The sequence below is a fragment of the Pygocentrus nattereri genome, chromosome 1 (assembly GCF_015220715.1).
Source record: "Pygocentrus nattereri isolate fPygNat1 chromosome 1, fPygNat1.pri, whole genome shotgun sequence".
NCBI classification, from domain to species: domain Eukaryota; kingdom Metazoa; phylum Chordata; class Actinopteri; order Characiformes; family Serrasalmidae; genus Pygocentrus; species Pygocentrus nattereri.
In genome coordinates, this window is record NC_051211.1 from 43,944,425 (window position 1) to 43,966,333 (window position 21,909).

General features: G+C 39.4%; 1 protein-coding gene across 1 annotated transcript in view; it reads left to right on the forward strand.

Annotated features, from left to right (window-relative positions):
* arhgef39 (Rho guanine nucleotide exchange factor (GEF) 39) overlaps nucleotides 1–21,909 on the forward strand; it is a 52,027-nt gene that overhangs the window by 21,636 nt on the left and 8,482 nt on the right. Inside the window, exons 6-8 of the mRNA XM_017695773.1 lie at nucleotides 9,578–9,648; nucleotides 15,360–15,488; nucleotides 19,562–19,791. Coding sequence (XP_017551262.1) covers nucleotides 9,578–9,648; nucleotides 15,360–15,488; nucleotides 19,562–19,791 — 430 coding nt within the window. The remainder of the gene's footprint in view (nucleotides 1–9,577; nucleotides 9,649–15,359; nucleotides 15,489–19,561; nucleotides 19,792–21,909) is intronic.

Sequence of the window (21,909 nt, forward strand, 5' to 3'; positions counted from 1 at the left end):
TTGTGTAATTGATACCCTTAATCTATACTTACATCCCTTTTTGTAGTAGTTTGAACATCTAAGGACAAATTGCATTTTGTTGATTTTTCCAAGTGAAAATAAGTACACATTTTATTTATTTATTTATTTATTTATTTATTTTATTTATTTTTTTAACTCGGCACATAAATTATTGTAAAAAGAGAGAATTCTGTACTACAATTTTGCAAAAAGAAAAAGCCATATCTAAGTGTGTTCTTTGTAGACATGTTAACAGATTTTCACCTATGAAATGATCAAAACATGTAATTTGATCAAGGTTCAAACTTCATACAGTTGTGTATTGTTTATTTATTTATCCCCCCCCCTTTCTGTTTCTCTTTGTCTGTCTTTGTCTTGCCTTCTCCAGGCCTTTAAGGCCTTGCCTCTCCAGGACATTACTGACCTTGACCCAGAGCAGAAGTGAGGTTTATTGCAAATGGGTAGTATTTGGACCATTGAGAACAGATGTGACTATATTATGGTTGTTACTGTCTTATAGAATTATACTTCTCCAAACTAAATGTAGACATGAGGAACGTGACCCTCCATTTTGCAGTTAGGTGTGTAGCTCTGAGCAGGTCATGGGGTCATGGCTACATCTTTTTTTTTTCTCTCTCTCTCTCTTCTTTAATGGAAAGAGCAGGGGACGCTAATGGAGCCGAACACCATTATGTAGACGTTGAGTTGGAGCTGTTATGTGGGCCTGTGCATGGAATACTGTTGAGTTCGTTGCAGTCTGTGCTTCTCATAGAATACAATGTCTGGAGGTCACGAGGTTTTCTGCTAGTTTATTTCCATTAAAAGTTCATTTGAAAAAAAAATGCAGATTGAACTCATTTGAAAGCATCTGTTCACTTCCCTTCTTTTAATCGTTTTTATTGCCATTGAGGTGATGCTGTTTAGGCCCTGCAGTGCTTTTTTACACTTTGAATGCGCAACAGCCACTGTCGTACATAAGCTGACTGATAACAGCCTGAAATGTCTTTAGATATGTTACCTGGCAAGACCTAAAACGACCTCAACTGTCCTCTTCCTTTGATGTCTGCAGATAGGGGAGTTCTGCCATGCTGATTAAGCTTAAGACATAGAGGAGCAGCGCTACAATGAACTGTTGGGGAATCTTCAGGCTCATTAAAGAGCTTTATATTTCATACATTCGCTCTCACCACTGCTATTGATTCCCTAAATATAACATTACCTTCATATCATCGACCTTGATATGTTGAACTCAGGTAGCGATTGCTTCTCATAATGGCTGCTTCTGGAGAGAGCGAGGATTTATTAACATTCTTGCAAGCAACCGAACGGTTCAGCTTGCTTTTTCTTCTTGTTTCCTTGAGAACTTATAGGGGAGAGGCAGAGATGTGTGAAGTTGTCATTGTAGCATTGTAGTTTCTAAAGAGTCTGTTGCCGCAGATCGGGTTATTAGCTATGTTTCCAATGACTTTCGGTGCAAAGCGAAAGTGATGCAATGAGTAAAAAAATGTGTTAATGTGATTTTTGTTGCCCAGAATTTTGTTTGTCTGACTGTATGGAGCCCCTATGGGGCAGTGGTTAAAAAAGTTAATGACATTGTGTTCCCTCACAAATGTTTTGCATTTCCTTGCAAAAAATGGCATTTCCTTGGAAAAAATATGTGCTGGAGAGACAGCAAGCAGAGGTGGCCAAGAACATTGCCTACATTAGGGCTTAGGAGGACACTCAAGCTCAGTTTCAGTTTGCGTCAGTAATAGCGTGATCATGTTTGATTTTGAGAAGTGGCACCGTCTTTATATTTCAATCCAAGATCAACGTAAAAATTCCATGCATTTTATTTGCAAAGGAACACAAACATTTGCCAGAGAACACTTTTTTTTTCTTTTTTTTAACCACAGCCGGCTTCATAAATATGCTTTACGTGAGCACATAATTTCCAGCAAAAAAAATATTGTTGTGTAAATATTGGTTTATCAGTTAAGATGGTTTGTTTGACATGTTTCCATTTGTATTTTTTTTGTTTGACTTGTTTTCCATCTGCCCTATGGAGCAGTTTAATCACTTTCTATTAACAAAGGCTTTTCTGGACATCTTACTCTTTAAAAGTGAAAAGTGACAGCATTTGGCCGGCTTTCATAACTTTCAAAACTTTCATGCAGCTAATTGCATGTTGTGATAGGCCTGCAACCTAATTACACAAAGCAGTTCAAAAACAAAGTTGCCTGCAAAACATTCAGTTACTCTGCTAGATTTTAGCATCTGCCACATCTGCAGCTCATATATTTTATGTGTTGTATTGTTCTCGCTACAAAATCATCCATGAGGGGTAATTTAGTTGAGTAATTTTAATCATCTTCATATGTTTTTTTTTTTTTTTTTTTTTTTTTGTAGTTATCATTGCTGTTCTTTTTCTCTATTTCCTTATATCTGTTATTGTCTTTCTATCCAGAGTTTGTGCTGTATATTTGAAATTTTTATCTGTTTTATGTTTAAACACTTGGAAATTTAACATTTAGGTGGCGATTACAGTTATCATGTCACTTATTCTCTCTCAGAAGCACAGCAACTTTGATGAAGAGTGTCTCAAACTTTTGTTTGAAAACCTTGTATCTCCATTTTTGTCATTTTACATTTTGTATGATTTAAAAATGCATGCTACCCTTTACATTATGTGTAAATTTCATGAGTCTGGTTCCATTGACTTACATTAAAAGTAATGTAAGTTTTTTTTCTTCCCCTGTAAAGTTACTATTTTAGAGATACAAGGTTTTCTTCCAACAACAGCGATCTATTAGTATGGATATGAGAAGTGCTCAAAGTTTTCTGAGGCAGGAAAAACAGTGCCTATGATTGATTAAATAGTTTGAGTCTGTACAGCAGCAGTATCATCAGGAGGATGGGTGGGGCAGATGAAGCTTTCCCCACAGCTTTGTGCTGCAGGAAGCTTCATTCTGGTCAAACTGGTCCCAAAGGAAAGCGGGAAGGTGCTCCCGATCAAGGCAGATGAAGCAACAGTATCGGTCTGCACAGGATGAATGTTTGTTCAGCTTGACAAATACACATACAGACAGTGTGATCTGTTTGGGGTGACCAGAGAACAGTGTATAGTGTTGACAAAGTGCATCTGACTCCAGCAGACCCAGCTATTACAGCCTAACTAAAGGGAGAGCCAGAAGGTAGCAAAGACAGCTGGACGACAGCACCAACATTCTCAGTTTACCGTAATACTCTGTGTCAATAAACCCCAGTTCTCCACCTTTTATCTAACATCAAAACTAATTACCTAAAGCTTGAACTAAACTAGTCTTAAAAACTGAGGCCGAGTCCTGAACACTGACTGGAAGGTTACTGCAAAGCTGGGGATTTGTTTGAAAAGGCTGATCTTACCTTATTAATTCTAGGTACTGATAGTAAGCCAGCACCTAAGTGACATAAGTAGGCATAACGGTTCATAATAAGAGAGAAGGTCACTCAGGTACTGAGGAGCGAGGCTATTTAAAGATTTTTTTTTTTTTTTTTTTTTTTTTTTTTGTCAGTAGCAGAATTTTTTACCTAATGCTTAATTTAACTGGCAACTAGTGTGTTGATAACACTGGGCTGTTGTGGTCAAACTTTCTAGTTCTTGTGAGGACTCTGTCTGCACATTCTGGACTAATTGAAGCTTGTTAAGGCTTTTGCTGGAAACTCCAGACAGCAGTTTTGACTTCTTGACCACTGAACTGGTGAGAACAGTGGTTAGAAAATAGGTACTTCTTTGTAATCACATGATGTGGTCTTGGTATTTTGATGGCTGTTTCATGAAACTTGTTCTGCGACGTTGAGATGCTTGCAACTGTTGCGGCTGAATTTAAGATGAGTTGCAGGACTCTTTACATTATGCAACTCAAGTGGAATTTAGTTTCATGTATTCATACATGACATTCATAAAACGTTACTAACAGTTTTTGCTTCTATAAAAATGTTTTAGCCAAACATTTTAAAGTGTTAAAAAAAACGTTTTTCGTTAAAAATCCTTTGGATGAAAGATGTAGCTGAAGGGGGAAAATAACACATTCTTGAGGATATACTAAGGTTTACCTCAGGCTTAGACTATACATACCCACACAGTCTGTTTTGCAAAGCTTATATTCCTCGAGTACTTTACAAAGTTCCTTTTTTTTGTTGTTGTTGTCTTTTTAAAGACTCCAGAGAGGCCATCCATACTGAAAAGAAAGAGCCAAACTAGGCCACGCATTTCCCATCCCAGAGAACGTACAAGCTGTCCGTTTTAAGTCGGACAATGCACATTTTGTTTTCCTTTCCGATTCCTGTTTAATTGCTATAGTTCGGCAAGTGCAGTCGCAAGGCATGCGCTGTCTTTCACTGCCTCAAAGTGTATTGCTCATACTCGGGAAGCTATTAAAATGGAGTAATTATGCAACCGCCTATGCCGTGCTCAATAACCCATGCAGGAGCCTGACAGTTTCTGTTGTCTCTTAATTAGGAATTTTAATCCTTAATGCACGTATTTAAAGGAAAATAATTAGACAGATATTTCCTCTCTCTTCTTCTGCACTGACGTGTGTGTAAGTACAGAATGACCCATGTCTGCTGGGGGCAGGCGGGCGAGCGGGGGGGGGTGGTGGTGGGGGAAAAGATGAGGGGGAATAAAAACATGAAGCTCATTTCATCTGCATATTACAAAGGCATTAGTGTGGCGGGCGTCTGTGGTGGTAACTAGGCCAGCCGTGCTTTCTAACACAGCGTGCCTCTTCATTAGAATATCTGAACTGTTATAAATATGGCTCAGATTATGTTATTGTCTCGTTATCTTCTCTTTGCTTTGGTGCTAATGAGTGGGACAGGGTGGCTAAACGAGCAAGTTCCATCTACATTATTTGGAATGTGCTTTAATAATGCTCATTAGGCCGTTCCCTTTTTTGTTACGCTGCTACTTTAATTAGATTTCCTCCACATCACCCCCCCACAACCAAACCCTAATAAGGGCATTCGTGGCTGATAATGCCTGTAATGTGTTTGTTACTACAACATGAGACAAGAAGAAAAAGAAGTAAGATTATTTCTCTTTTTTAAGTGCCTCTTAATAGACGGAGGCTTAATTGGGTCTTGTTTGGTTTTCCTTTGATTCCTAATGAGTAATACAGCATTTCTCCCTCTTCGCCCCCCTCGCATTCAGAAAGACTTGCCTGTTCTGTTAAGGTTCATTTAGACTGTTTGTAGGCCTGCAGAAGGCTTTGTTCTATGTTCTGTCAACTTAATAATCTACTGTAAAGGGATCATGGCATGAAGAATGTTCCATGACTCAAAAGTGAGCTAAGAAAAGGCATCTGATGACATGCACCAACTTTTCTCAAGCTTATACTTGTCAGCTTACCAGACAGCATCACTCTTCCCATCCTGTGTCTACTTCCATAGTTAGTGAAGTCTGTGGGTTGTGGCATTTTTGCATGTCTCTTTAAAAGCTGCCTTGGCACCTGTGTGTCTGCTGAGGCCATCTCAGACTGCAAATGGAGGAGGACTGTTCCTGTCTCCATCTGATGGAGAGAGAGAGAGAGACTAGAAAGACAGAGAGAGAGAGAGAGACACTTGCAGCGGAAATCAATGTCAGTTGTCAATGCGCTCCAAGGTCACCCCCCCCAACCCGAATGGATAGATTAAGAGAGTGACCGCTTAGCAAAACTACTTTTTAGATGGCAGCAGAGGTCTTCTCCTGGTGGGTGACCTCCTGTCCTCTTCTCCAGTGGACTACAGCTCACTGACACTGTGTGTCAAGTCCCATATTGACTTTTCAGTAATATGAGAAAAGGGTGGTCTTTGCCTAGGCCATAAATTCCCATCACTTCTTGTTTGGGTGTACCTCAGGTCACACTTCAAGCCCTATTAACGTTTATGTCATTGCTTAGAAAATACATGGATTCTTCACGCTCCACTCTTTCCTTTCATACTCCAAGGCAGATGTACATGCATGAGGAGAAGCAGCACAAGATGTTTCTCGATGTGGATGCTCACAATGATCTGAAATTGCCATACAGTTTACTAAGGCTGTAGGTAATTATCTGAACTGCGTATAGGACCACCCATTATTTGTACATTTTTTTTGTTTATTTTGTTTATTTTTAGGATGCCCATTAGCTGCTTTTGTGATGGCCGCTATTCTTCCTGGGTTCCAGTAGACATATCATACATAACAAAAATAGTGTGGTAACAATACAACTCATACAAACACGAGTAAAACATTAAGAAGAAGCGGGGGGGGGGGGGGGACTGAGACAGAAGAGGAAAAAAAATACAAAGTAGACAGTGAAACCATAACAAAGACGATTGAAAACTGAAATCACACTGAAGAAAATATCATGTGTATATTTACAAAAACTGTAGTGACTGTATTCTGGCAAATATCTATATTTTGCCCAATCCACCATGGTGTTCTTCCAGTTGCCAAGGACCTACCTACTTGACTGATCTCTAAATTTGTTAAATTGCTTGTAAGATGAAGAGTTTAAAAGGTGCACTGAAATAACAGAGCTGTCAACAAGCTCAGGACAAAGAACAGAAGTTAGATGATGCAGAGGTGGTGGAGGCAATAAATAAAGTTTTCTCACTAAAGCTTTCTATAGAGGTGTAGTTCAACTTTGTTCCCAAGAAATGTAATGCTGGGAACAGTAACAAGGACTGTAACTGTTAATACCAGTAGTCAAGGCCATAGGAGTCTCTGTGCAAACTCTGGGAAATTTTGTTATTCTTTTTGAGAACTATACCACTTTCTAGCCATTATAACTGCTGCCATTGTCAGAGGAAGCCCAACGACGTGCTACTTTACACCCCATTTGAAGGGTTCTTTTTTTCTTCTTCAGTTGTTATTGTTGGGAATGGTTGAATGGTGTAGTGGTTAATAACAGTAGAGTTTTGAAGTTTTCTAGTTGTCTGTCTGGTGAAACACTTTTATTTAACCTGTTTCAGTACTTTTTACAGTTTATTCCACCATATAATTTAAACAGAGTTTTCATATTTCTGCATTTCACTGTAGATTTTCAGTATTTCCAAGCACACATTGCAAGTCAAATGAAGTTAGAGGGAAAAATGCACCTACATGGAGATGGAGTACCTAGCAATTTTTTTTTACCATGGTAATAACTTTAAATTCTCTTTGTAACTATATGATACTGTAAGGTGTAGTATTAATTTAGACATGCGGCTAAAGTATTGAACATTGGCCGAATTTAGAATAATGAAAGTAGCTGTACTAGCAAACAAGCTAGTATAGGTTGGCTGTAATTTTAGATTCTTTGTGCCTTTTTATGGCAATGTTAATTAGTATGTGCTACAAATTTTTGCCATTTTGAACAGCTTGGCTAATAAACCATCCATGTTGGACTAACCAGACCAGTTTTTTCCAGGAGCTGCCTGGTGGAGGTTTTTTATTTTATTTTATTAAAGGTTCATGGTTATTACTTTTAGTAGTATCATGGATTGCTTTACATAAAGCAAAATATGCTATTCCCATTATCACACACATTATAGCCTAAAATCTAACTATTTGTTTCACATTTCATATTTAAAACTCTATCAAAAAATATTAACATGTGAATTGCAACAAACCTATTAAATATTTTTAAAAAAGATTTTGCTTTGTTTACTCTTTAGTTCTTTCTGATTTGTCTCAGTAAATCACAATGTAATCATATTGTGGCTCAATCATATCATACTGTGATGCTAGTGATTTCCTCCTCTAAATAAGACGTATGCTGTTTAGGCCAGAATGCATTTATAAGTGTACATAACCTGGCACACAGTAATTAATACATTAATTCCCTAGAAACATTTAAATGATTATTTGGGTGTTGGGTATAGACAGGTATATCCCATCCCAACAGCCAGAAAGTACCACAGTCTAGGCTTGGAACATAATGCTCCTAGTTTTACTCTGCAGGTAGTTGCTCTGGTTCATCTCAGTTGTGAGATGTTTTACTACATCTTAACAGATGCCACTCGCATCATTTTTTCCCTCAATCTCTTCTTCTTTTTTTTTTTTTTTTAAGTAAAGGAAATCTGTTTCTTAGATTTTAGTCAAGGTGTTTGGAAATTCAAGCGAGGTTTGGCAAATCTGTCTGTGGAAAGCAAATATACAGACGGCAAAATCATGAATTAATACCTCAATAAATGAGTGTGCACAATGTGGGAATTTGCCTCTCTGGCTTTAAAAGTGTAAAGCTTTGCACATCCATTTCCTCCAGTCACTGTTGTGAATAAATACACATGCACCCTTCACTTCAGCAGGAAACTGTAGGCACTCAGACTATATCAGCTCAACTCCTTGTGCTTTGAGAGAGAGAATTTTGAAGGGCTTATTGTAGAAGCTCTCTCTCCTTCACTCCTTCTCACTCTTTAGAGCCTTGAAGTCTCAGCCTCCTAAAACTGCTCTTCAGAAGCAGAGTTTAAAGTGTGCTTCTCTCTCCCTCCCCTCCATCCCACCCTCCCTGTGCTCGTCACGGGTTGACGGGTGACATGGCGTCGTGGCGGCTGCCACCGTTGTTTACATTATTCCGACATGGCCGCGGGGAGCGGCAGGCTCCGTTATTTCTCTCTCATCACCCCCCTCCAATTAAAGAGAGAGGTGAGAGTGCATTTTACCCGCAACTGTTTTTTTGGTATTTAATGGAGCTCCATAAACACGTCATTAAGTTAATTACTTGTCCTGAAAGTTATTATTTCAGCTGACTTCTGCATCTACAAAGCTTCTATAGAAGAACACACATCTGCATTGCTGAAGACCCATTTCTCTTAAGTTGAAATCTCTTGAAAATCAAAGTGCCAAAGTCTATGGAGAATCAAACAGTCAGTGCTGACATTGCCACAGCGCCTAACTTTTCTAAGTGCTGTCTCAATTGAGAGAGGCCTTTGATGTCTTCTGATGTTGGAGTTCTATTTAAGTGAGCTGTAATCTCTGGTATTAAGGCTCACTCTGTCTTTATCTGTGCCTCTGAAACAGTGAAATGAATTGCCCCCAAATTTCTCTCCCTCTCAATTTGGCCTCATCTTGTGATAGGGGTCATTTCCTTAATGGAGCCCTTGATTTGGCCAGCCATTAATAACCATTTTTCTGCCTCTGGACAGGGCGGCGATAGCACAATAATCAATATTTAATTTTTCCTGAACATGTGGAGCTTGACCCCATCAAATTCATTCACTTGTTTATGTGCAGTGGACGGCAGAAAATATATTCTCTTTCTCTTGCTGTCTGTCTTTTCCTGTATTTCTTTCTTATTGTTTTTCTCCCTGTCAACTGTAGCCATACAGTGGCATGAAACAGGTCTCTGTTCAATGCGGATGAGTAAAGCAACACTTCTGTGCTGCGTATTGAGTAGCAAGCGTAAATTGAATATCTCTTTATTCTTCACTAAAAAAGAAAACCAGTTGTGACCCAGCGATCTCTTAGCGTGGATAATCTCAGCATGTGCTGATGGCGCCTGTCTGACCTCTTCACCCTAACTTTACTGGCTTTTTTTTTTTTAAAGGATGTATTTTTAGACATTGTTATTTTAGCTTGTTTATTTGTGGATTTTTTTTTTTTTCCTCCCAGGTACAAGCATTTCTTGAGGGACTTGACAGAGAACACCAGTCCAGACAACCCAGAGTTTCAACAGCTTTCAAGTAAGAGCCTCCGCCGTCTCGCAGCTCAACAAACGCTCCTTTATCCTGTTAGTGTTCGGTAACAAAAAACGTTGATGGGTTCAGCCAGCCTAGATTTTTTTTTATTATTATCTGTTTATTGTCAAGATCTGTATCAAGCCGTAGATTCACACTCACCCAAAGCCACACTTGTTATGCATGTCAAATTTGCCTTCCATTCTAGTTTGTCAGCTTTATAGAAACCTCAAAAGATCACTCAGTGTTTGTGTGATCTCAGGGTGCTTTTGCACCAGGTAAGCGAGGATACCTTGGCCCGCTGGAGGAGAAAAAAGGTGCCAAAAGTGGTACGTGTGGTGGCAAAACAAATCTGCCTCTGAAGAAGTTTTTTGAGCTGGCAACGGAAAAGAGCTTCCCTTGTCTTTGTTAGGGTGACAAACAGAGCAACTTTGGGCTTTCCTTTCATCGTTCATTTGTGATTATTGTCACAGCGCTGCTACGCTCGGCGAGGATGAAAGTACGGCAAAGCTTAACGTGAGTCTAAATTCCCTGTGTGGATTTTGACATAATTAATTGGGACCAGATCAGAGGATATCAAGCGTGTGAAATATAAATAAATAACATCTCCAACGTCAACAGAAGCCTCGATAATGACTAATTTCTATCGTCAAATAAACAGCAAATCCAACTTAAGCGGCAGTGTACACAAGGAATTATTTATGTGTATCAATTAAAATCTCATTGGTTGCATGCTGCTTTTGCTTACAAATTAAAACAGCCCCTGATTCTAAGATGAAGGTACATATCCAAATTTGCCCCTCCACCAGCTCTTCCTCTTCTCATTAGAGCCACTTTTTATTTTGTTTTTTCTCCCAGCTCCCTCGCCTTTCTTAAGTTTCCGCACCCAGCCTGGGCATATTGTAAAGGGAATTATTTAAAAACAACCCCAGACAAATCACGCTGTATCTGATTAAGCAAACTAGCAGTGAGAATCACAGTAGGGCTTTGTTGTTTTCCAGTTCCCCTTGTTGTGGAGGATTTATTTTTTATTATTTTTTTCCCTCCCTCACGCTCACTCTTTTCCTCTTTCCTCCCCTCCCTCTCAATGTTCTGTGTGGAATGGCGTAGCTTTAATTGTGGTAATTGCTACACTTCACACTCCCCGTCCATCATATATTTAAAGCACGTTACGTACTTCTGCATGCCTCTCAGCCAACCACCATCCTAGTCACCCTCCCCCTGACCATTTCAGCGCTGTCAAAGGTTAATTAAAAAAAAGTTAACACTCAAGCTCCTACGACTGAGTTGTATTTAAGCAAACTCGATGGATAATATTTAAAAAAAAAAAAAAAAAAGATTGAGAGAAAGTGTCTGCAGAATGTGAAATGAGATGGTTTGTATTATTAATGCGTCAGGCACGGCTCTGTTGAAACACAATTACAGAGCGGGTTTTCGTAAAAGCGAAAAGGGGCTGCGGAGATGTTCCGAAGGCCGCAAACACATACGCTGTCTTTGGTTTCTGGTGTAATTCCTCTGAAGATAAGTGACCCAATTAGGCTGCGATTATTTTATTATGGAGAAACCGCCCCAAGCATCATATTCGGAGCTGCAACTGTCTCTGCAAGCAGACCAGAGAGTGGAGTTTAAAGCTCAGTTAGTTATAATACACTGCTCACCCGAAAACTTACTCAGATCATTAAAACACTCTGTATATTGTTCAGTGGTACAACAGTTTGGTGTTCATGTGATACACAGTTCGCTCAAACTAATTCATCGCTTAATAGTACTTCATTCACACCAGATAACATCTGCAGCTGGTGGTGTAGTGAAGTACACAAATGTAACTGAGTGATGATCGAATGAACACTCCATTGATTCTGATATTTTGCTCGTCTATAGTAAGGCTTATTGTCAATTAGCAGAGCAATCCTGGTCTCGTCTACAACCTTGTGCTTTTTAAGGGTGGAATAACAGGCTTTAACAGGGCGTGTGCACTCTGTCTAATTAAGGGAGATGCAGACATATCCACACACCGCACTGCGGCAGGTTCAGCTCAATCAGTAGAGTCTGAGTGTGTTAATTCACGCTCTCTGGGTCATCTGTCTCTAGGGGGTTGATGGCAAAATCAAACATGGTGATGGGTCCCTAAAACAAACCTTCAAGGTTTGTGCAGTTATACAGTCCATACATCACATGCGGGCAGGTGGCATTATGCATCTGTGTAGGACTGGTCTGATTGATTTGAATGTTGTTGCTGTTCAGACAGAGGCTCCATTTTTTTTTTTTTTTTTTCAGATTTTGACTGCATCATTTGAGCTCAGCAGCTGTTCTTTACATTGTGTGAAAATCCATGATCAGTAGACCTGTAGAAATGCTCCAAAATTGCTTTAAATAAAGTCATTTTACAATGACCTACATTAATAGTCACATTTTTCTTCCTTTAATATTTACATATTCAATAAGAATTAGGAAAGTCAGAGATGTTTTATTTTAATGATTAAATAAAGTTTTTTATCATCATTATTTATTATTATTACAGGTGTTATTATCATTATGTTAATAATAGTTATTTATTAATTAAATTTTAAATAATATAAAGTAATGGAAAAGCAGCGCTGATAAATAATTTTTGTCAAAGCAGGTAGCCTAAAATGCTGTTCTGGAGAATCATGCCCAATCTGGCAACCCAGACCAGGTTGCTGAGGCTGTTTGGACATATCACAAATGAGTAATGTAGAAGAAAAGTCATTGTAAACTCAGCTTTTTGGTCAAATTTTGTCAGCGAGTGAGTGCATGTTTTAGATTATATATGTCAATTTTTAAGCACCACAAAAGTCAAGTTTCTTTCTACACCTCATGAACAGCTCACTAACCAGCACAGTTTTGAAAACCAGTACTTTTGAAAATAAATGCAGTGGAGCGCATGCTAGCTAGCAATCTGGAGCAAGAAGACCATCCACTTTTACATTGACATCCTTCTTTTTAAAGTAAGACCTCATGATCTGAATGATGTGTGCACTGATAAACACACGCAAGTGCCTTGAAACCGGATATCCATTATTCTCTGTTGTTTTGGCTCTATGCACCAGCAGATTACCTAAAAAAAGTAAACAAAGAATTCACAACCCTTGTTCACATAGGCCCAATCCCATTTCACCCCTCACTCCTATTTCTTAGCCCTTGGCCCTCTGTTTTGTGTGTTCACGTCTAGAGGTAGGGTGTCCCATTGAGGGGTAGGGTGAAGTGTTGGGGCTACATGGCCTTCCAAATGAAGTTTTTTTCAGAAGCCCAGTCCAAACTGAGTGTTCTGAAAAAAAAGAAAAACTGGCAAGATGGCTGCGCAAGCAAGGAACCCACAAATGTGAGAATCTTCTCAGCTAAAAATGACAGACAATTGTAATCTTAGTTTGCTATCTCAATGTATTATTGATTCCTTTCCTTCATAACATGCATGAAAATCACCAATAGTGTCCTGATATCTCGGTTGCTAGCTAAATGTCCTGTTCCACCTTAAATAGTCCAGCTGTACTGATGCATTCAGTGTAACTCCTTCCCCTTTTAAGGTGGAACAGGAAAAATTGAATGACTAGCTGGTGATTAGATGACTTCAGCTTCATACCACTGAAGACGTAGGGTGGGAAATAATAAAAAATTGATGCATTTGCCTCTTTTAAGGCATATGATGCTCTAACTTTAGGTAAAGTACAGCAGTGAGGTTGCTGAGTCACTGCAGACTGGCAGGGCCGCCTACAGAGCACCACTAGTAGCCTGTTAGCTAGCTAATGAAGTAATGCTCTTTTTTTATTTGACGGTGTTCCATTTCGAAGGGGAAGATTTCAACCACTACCTCTCGTAACTCAGTTCCAAGGGGCAAGGTGACACTCAAAAACAAGGGCTCCCAAGTTAAGGAGACACATTATAATCTTAAATATAATAATATATTCTTAAAAATGTCATGTTTGGGTTTTGGTTGTGAATCTTAATGATTAATAAATTAATAATTAATAATCTGGCTCTTTGACCAATAAGTGCTGGATTTTATCTCTAGTGATCATGATCTTTTTTTTTTTTTTTCCCCACATCTGTTGTGCAGTCATTTTCAGTATCTGTTGGTTTGGAGGGTTTTTGCCCTTTAGTAAGAGACATGCGTGCTCAGATGAGATGATTAACTTGAAGCCACTGAAGAACATTCCACGTTTTGGCCCTGAAAAGCCCCTCGCAGTTGATTCAGTAATATATTCAAGGTCACTGTGCAACTGTAAGGTGAAGAGCAGTCCAGTGAATTTTGAAGAATTTGGTTGAATCTGAGCAGATACTTCTCTACACTCCAGATTTCATCTTGCGGTTGCCCTTGGCAGTGCTAACAAGTGAGCCAGCTGACATGACACACTCTGCTTTTTCTCGCTCCATCACTTTGGTTCATGTTAAACTTCAGCTTCTCCTGCTGAGAACTACAGGCTTTTTTTATGCACATTTTAACAAGCTATAACATGCTTTCTGTTCTTGAGGCTTACCATTGTTTTTCATTGTTTCAAACCCTCTCAGGTTATACTAGTATATTTCTTTTTTTAATGGTTTCCTTTGACATATCTTTATATTTCTTAAAATTGTTCTCTTCTAGTTTAGAGTTTAAAAAAGGGATTTATTTCCTGTTTGAAAGTGTTGTTTCATTTGCAAGTGTAGACCAGGTCGTTTGCTGTTGTTAAACTTACCAGTGTGTTCTTGCTTCTTAACAATGTACCAATGAATTGTTTTTGGCTTTGAGTAAATCTCTAATATATGGATACTGGTTATTCTTGTTGTGCTCTGACATCTTTAGTTTATTCTAATTTTTCAATAGATAATAGCATCAGTGCTTCTTTGGTCATCATGTTGTGAAAGAGCAGGAAATGCAACAGATTCAACTGCAGACAGTTTGTTTGGTCTCTTGACCATGAAATAGTGATACTGTGACACTCATGCAGCGAATAAACAACCGAACAACCAGGTGTCTGACTACTTTTGGTAGGACTCTGTGAAAGAAGGCCTTTTACAGTGCTGTGCAAAAGGCAAGAGACCACTCTTCATTTATTTAATTTACACACAAAATGGCTGAAATTTTTCAGCATTAGGGAAAAAAACACCACAGAACCCCAGCATGACTTACTTTTAGTTTTTCAAAGGAGTCTAATTTTCAGTCTTAAGAAATAGTGTCATTTTCTTCTTCTCACAGTCCACATAACCTCAAACACATTCAGGGATGTTGAAGTCTGGACTCTTTGAAGGTCTACAAAGTCTTACACAGTTGATATTAGTCCTTTTTTCTCAAAATCTTTTAATAACCTTTTAAACTTCAGTTTTGGAAACTTTTTTTTAATAGCGATCTTTCAGAAATACCTTCTATAAACGAACAACTTGTGCTTAAAGGCCAGATTGAATACATGAAGATTGGTCTCTGACTTCAGTATAGTTTAGTATTTCTGCTGGGTTGTGCTGATATGTATTTGCTGTAAATATCTGCAATTGTATCTTCATTGTCATTGTATCTGTTGCAAATCCAGTGAGGTAGAGCACAGAGCTAAAACAACACAAACTGTCTAAATATTTAAAGGCTTTGTTGTATATATTTCACTAATCTCACTGATGCTGTGAGGAAACAATTCACATTTGTCTGTATATCTCAAAGTTCCTAGTGTATACTGGGTGGTTTGGAGAGGCGTTTCATCTGTGCTGTGCTGTGTGTCATGCTGCTGCAGGGGCTGTGAAGGCTGTCTCTGAGGTCGCCCAGCGGATCCAGGACAACGCCCGCAGCCATGAGAACCACCTGCAGCTGCGCAGAGTCCAGAAACTGCTCAAGGGCCGAAAGACCAGGCTGCTGGCTCCAGGTTAGAGTCTGTGATCTTCTATTCCTTTCATCTAACTCTCTCTCTTGGTCTCTCTCTCTCATAGAGAGAGAGGGGGAAGTAAATAAGGGATGGAATGAGGTAAGTTGAAACACAGCACTCTCCATTTCTCCATAATCAATGAAAGTGACGCAAGATGAGTTTGCGTGGCATAATCTCAGTGTTAGACAAGAATTAAACGAACGTATCGGCCAACTCTTGGCACTAATTGGAAAGGCGGAGCCTGCCCTCCGTTGGTTCTCTCCATCTTCTCTTCTCTTTTGCTACTTGTGGAGTGGAGGTCCTTTCTTCTCTGTTGTTTGTCCCGGGGGAGAATGCCCATGTGTAACAAAAGAGAGACAGCTAGAGAAAGAGGGAGAAAGAGAAAGAGAGAGTGAGGGCCTTGTCGTGAATGCCTTGGCCTGCCAATCTCCCCCAGGACCAATTAGCGCATCTCCTCATCTCGTGGACCGGCAGATGAAAAGCAAGCTGTGAAAAAAAAAGGGAGTGTGTGTGTGTGTGTGTGTGTGTGTGTGTGTGTGTGTGTGTGTGTGTGTGTGTGTGTGTGTGTGTGTGCACAAAGGTGGTTTGAGGCTGGTGATGAATACCCAACGAGCAATAGTCTCATTTCACGCTGAGCCGAATGTAGGAAGTGTAAAGAAAGGCCCTCCTTCTTATGCTGGATTTTCAGGCCCATGGATTTCTGCTGGACCTCGTGCTCTTGTCTGATATGGCTTCTCTCTCCAGCTTTCCTGCCTGCTCTTTCTTCTTTCTTCTTCAGATAACTGAACCCTACCCAAGTGTATGCACCTTCTCCAACATTAGCTCTGAAGTGGCTATGGGAGACTGATGCTTGGTGAGAGGCATTGGAGCCCCTCAACAATATTAAGTGGCGAGCATGGAGATAAGGGTGAGAGTGATTCTTAGACGCAAAGCCCGAATCAATGGGACATCGATATGCCAGACAGTCTGTCTGTTTCCTGGGACTCCTGAGTGGGGCCTCTGCCGCCACCACTGCCGTCCGCAGGCCCCAGCTCACCTCCCCATTTTCCACATTGAAAGAAGAGAGCGAGAGATGCTACACTTCATTATTCTGTCCTACACATTGGTCCTCCTTCAACAAAGCTGCGTACAGTTAAAACATAAAATGACTGCACACAAATTTTTGGCATATATGAACAAAATTGCATCTGGCAGGAGTGTATGTGAATTTGAGCGTGATAACCAAACTAACCAAACTATATCATCCATAATACCAGAAAAATGAATAATAGTAGATAATAATACAGATTTATTTAAATACAACTGTAAATGCACTTATTTTGCAAGCATATTGCTATCGACAGTTATATGTTAGGAAAATAATCACTCTACATAATCACGTCATCTTAGTGTTCTAATAAAGCTGTTTTATTTGTTTCACATTTTAATCTTTCCAGTCATCTTAATTTTGACACTTTGAAGTTTGTTTAGTAGGAGGTGCAGTCCACCCACTGCTTAACTTCGGACTTATACACTCACAAGCCACTGTCTTATGTTGTTTTATTAACTCCCAGACAAAATATCTTAATGAATTAGTGTGTGCTTCCTGTAAATGATATGTAAATGAAGTTCTTGAAGGCTGGTGATTGATTTCACGTACTGAAGTGGATCCATCATTGTTTTCACGTCCTATGAAAGGTACGATATGTCACAATATGCATCCTTGTACGTCTAGGATACTTAACATGTGCATGCATCATAAAAATGATCAGTTACTGAGAGTTGGAAAACAACAACAGCCAGTTTCTATCAGCTCTTTGACTTATTTAGAATAAATACATAAACTGCAGTCAGTAGATTATATAGTATTATAGTTATATAGTAGACAACTGGATGTCAGCCCATTTTGACATTTATCTTATTCTACTATTCTTCTTATTCTGTTAATGGATTTTGACATTGCTTCTGATGAAGTAGTTTATTTTTTACACATCCCCCGTAAGTATGAAGAACTATTTCATGATACAGTTAACCCATTAAGCATGCAAATAGTTATTTGAGGTTTCATGGGTCAGATCTGTAAAAACTTCTAAGATAATGGAGCAAGTTGACAGCAGAATCTTTAATGTTGAGCAGCTTTCTTTCTCATTGGTGTTTTGTTTAATTTAATGGCTAGATTTCACACTGGCAACAACAAAGCTCAGGAAATGTCCATTAATCAATTTCAGCATACGATGTCTGTCGATAAGCCTGTTATTTGTTTCTTACTGATGAAAAAATGTATGGTTCAATTTCTTTGTCAGGCCACAGGTACCATATGCATTACAATACATGGATGGAAACCTCACTATGGTGGATTGTGAAAGCTTCTTTATATAGAATGTCACATCTTTGTCATATCGTACACTATCATTAGAGAGAAGAAAAGAGATGTTGGTTAACCTTTTACCCTCTATACCCTCTTACCTCTCCTACATCAGGATACCTCATGACAGTCTTTCTTACCCCCATAAGCCCAATGCACCTTGTAATTTTGAGTGTATGTTTTAGTGGGAGAAATTTCAGTGCAACTTAAGAGCGAGCTTGAGGGCTTTGAAAAGCTTTTCCGCTGAAGGCTTTGTAGATTCCTGACATGAAAGTATAACCTATCAAACAAAGTTTCCTCTTCAAATTAACAATGATCATGCTCGGTGTCATCCAGTCCCCCTCATACAGAGACAGGCTTTCATGTGTCTCCTGGTCTTTGGCCTGGTCACATCAGGAGCACCCCAGCGCCTTTGTAGTGCAACCTTTAGCACCCAGAAAACTGCTGGGCCTTTGTAGCTAGGTAGAGGTGCTCTTTGACAGGGGGAGTTGAAAGCATATGACACGGAGAGGGGAGCTCCAAGTTCCTACTCTTTGAACCATGTACTCTTGATGGAGCAGACAGAGCCTCCTTGAACGTGTCAGTCCAAAGGGTGGACAAAAGGGACGAGGGAGAGACAGAATAGGGCATGAATGACAGAGAAATGTATTTGCTTTGTTTAGTGCAACCTGCTTTAGTGTATATGGAGAAAAGAAGAGACCCCTGGATCCGTATGCTTTTATTGTTCACTGTGTTCTGTACTTTGTTGGGCCTTTCCTGTTGGAATTCCCTTCGTGGTGTTGTAAGCATTGAGGCTGAGTTCAGGCATAGCATCTTGATTTAACCCTTAGAGGTTGAGAGTTATTACTTTTGTTTTGCTGCTCTATACATACACATCGAATCACATGTAGAGAGCTAAAGTCTGCACATATGCCTCTTCTTGTACTTGCAAACAAAAATTTGACAAAGTTAAGAATCCACATTTTCAACAAAATTCTGCTTGGTATAATGAGCTGTTTGCAATACTTTATATCAAATTTGTTTAATTTCCTGTTTATTGTGGTCTGTAACTGACTTTAAAGGGTTAAACCAAATTGGAGCAAGTAGAGTTTGCCTAGTTTAAATGGATTTCACCAATTTACAGAAGGCATCAAACCCAATCTGCACATGCCACCTGGGAGTATCGCATGCTGTGTCCTCGTTGTTGTCACATATTAAACCTGTGGCATTTTAAAAGCAATTTGACCCCAGCGTGGCCCCACTGCTAATCATAGAAAGCTTGTCTTTTGCTCCGAGTGTCCATTTTGAACCCTGCGCTATGGCTGTCGCTGGAGCAGCAATCACAAGGTGCACTAGGGCAATGAAGGAATCAGTGGCAAGACTGAAAATTCATCTTATCTTTCCAAATGTCAGCATCTAATTTAGTAGCCATCATATACCTCCCAGTCAGTCACCAAGAAGATTCTACAAATGCCCCTACTATTCTAGAGTACTGACTTAAACACCTGGCATTACATTCATCTCTAACCATGTTTTGGATGTCAATTTAATCAGTAGAAGCGTTACAGCATTAGGGTTTTAGAGGACTGTACAAAGGACTGTATTTGGGGGTTTGCAGTATGAGAGTCGATAGAGCAGGCAAATTTTAAAGCTTTATTACTGTTACATAGCATCTCTTTCTGTAGTATTAGAGGAATAACTTCTACAGATTTGTGTAGTCTGAATTCTATCTCCTCTCTCTCTTGCCTAGATCGGTGGTATGTTCGTGAAGGCTGGCTGAAGACAGTGCCCCCTAAAGGCACGGAAACCAAACCCAAGATGTTCTTCCTGTTCTCCGATATCTTGATCCAGGCTAAGCCGTGCAGCTCCATGCACCCGACCAACGGCAACAAGTTTTCCTGCCAGCGAGTCTATCCTCTCAAGGAGTGCACTGTGGACAAAGTGTTTGGTCACACTAAAAGCCAGGGAGGCCTCATCAGTGTGAGTGTGAAACCATGCAGGTCTGTAGTTGTTAAGCAATGACCAGAAGGTTGTTGCCAGCAACCAGAAGGTTGTAGGTTCAAATCCCAAGACTGACAGGGTGTTTCTGGTCATGCCCTTGGGCAAGGCACTTAACCTCACTGCCCCAGGGCAACGTTGCTCTGCTTGCGACATTGTGCTATCAGCTGGCTCATCCCAGACCAGCCATAGTTAGGCAGCAAAATGATCAATTTCCCTTGTCGGAGCAATAAAGTATAACATTAACATATTAAAATAATGTTTGATAGAGTTCATATGATGCAAAAAGGCCATTCTGTTTCAGATTTCGATACACTACAGGAAGTGCAGGTGATGGTTTGATTTCTATTTTCTTGTTTGTTTTTTGTTACTCCTTAAAAGATGAAATCGCTTGTTGCACTGATCCAACTTTAATGATGAGTGGTGCTGTGATTCGGCAAAATGAGGGAAAATGACAGCGGAGTCATGGCTTGATTGGTTGTTTAATTAATCAAGTAACAGTTCATGGATTTATCCGTTGCAGAAATTACCATGTTTGCAGCCTAGAATAAAACAGTATTGCTCTGATCAGTAAGTTTTTGGTAATTTCTTGACAAGTTTTTATTTAAAATTAGCAAGTATGCAGAAATTTATGTGATCAAATTTCTGTTCATTCTGTATTCTTCATGAAATGAAACATTTTAATAGGCTTAGTCATTTTTTTAAATCTAATTTGCTCCCCAAGTTAGGGAAAATGCACCATGTATCATTTTTCTTCTCTAGCTAATTGCTCTGGTTCCACATAAGGGTTCAAGCTTTAATGTGTCTCCTCACTGCTTGATCTCTTTCCAGGCCTCTGTTGCCGCTGAGTGACAAATTACATCTAAACGATCACACTGTCATGAAACATTCAGCTGAGTGTGCTGCACACCACTCCGCTCCCAACCAAAACAGCTTATGCGACCGTGTTTAGTCAACACTTGGGCCTATCAATATTCATACAAGGATGGGTAATTCTAATGTGTGCTCCACTCCCACTCCTTTGAATTATGCCTTTTGTAAACTTGCCATATCGTCACATTTCACTCCTTCTTACTCTGTTAGCATTAGACTCTGACAAAGAAAAGCTTAGTAATATTGTGTAGATATTTTGTTCATTTTGTATTAGTTTATTTTTCATTGTCAGGAGTTTATAGAGAAACTCACAAAGACTATGCTGTATGATATTAGAAAATGACAGCTTTCCTTTCCATTTTGAGAACAGTTAAATGAATGAACTAATGGAATCCATGTAGGGTTCCTTGTATTAAACATGCCATAGAATGGAAAACTGTATTTACAGTGGTATAGCTGAATAAGGAGAGTTTGGTAGGTGGAACTGACACGTTGTGAACCTCGAACACTGTTTTCTTGTCCTTCAGATATTAATTCTACATTTACAAAAGAGGGCAGTAAAATGGGCCTAAACTATCATGTAACAGTCATGACTCATTAATATTCATGCCCCTAAAATTTCTATGTTCTAGCCCAGCAGGTATTGTGATAAACAAAACAACGGAGTAGTAGCAATGAAAATGGTAGACTGTGTGCAGAAATGTACATTTCAGGCTGTGAAACACTGCACTTTTCATACCCTTCCCAAAGAACCGATAGTCGATGTTCAACTTTACATGGAGCTGTGGTTGGCTTCCTGTTTGCCAGCTTCTTAATAGAGTGTTCCTTTCCTCTTCACGTTATAGCTTGTACACGTGCCAGAATGTAACTGCAGCACCATTTAAGGTGAAATAGGAAATTTGCAAAACAAGCTGGAGAATAGGAAGCCAACTCCAGTTCCTACATCTTTAACAGGATCCCAGACAACTTTTAGTCAAAGTTGTGTTGTTTCACTTCAGACAGTTTTTCAAACCTAGGACAATATCTAGCAGGCTTTACTCAGCACTTGACTCTGAAGAAAGAAGCAGTTCCAACTTTATTAGCATAACTCCAACAGCAACCTGTAAGTAGCTGCCAAGCAGTGTGATTTTATCCAGATCATCTTAAGTTAAAAGTTTCATAGTGAGTTAACATTTAACTTACTTTGAGTTGTAGAGGTTGAAAGCAAGTAGCTAGTATAGGTAACAT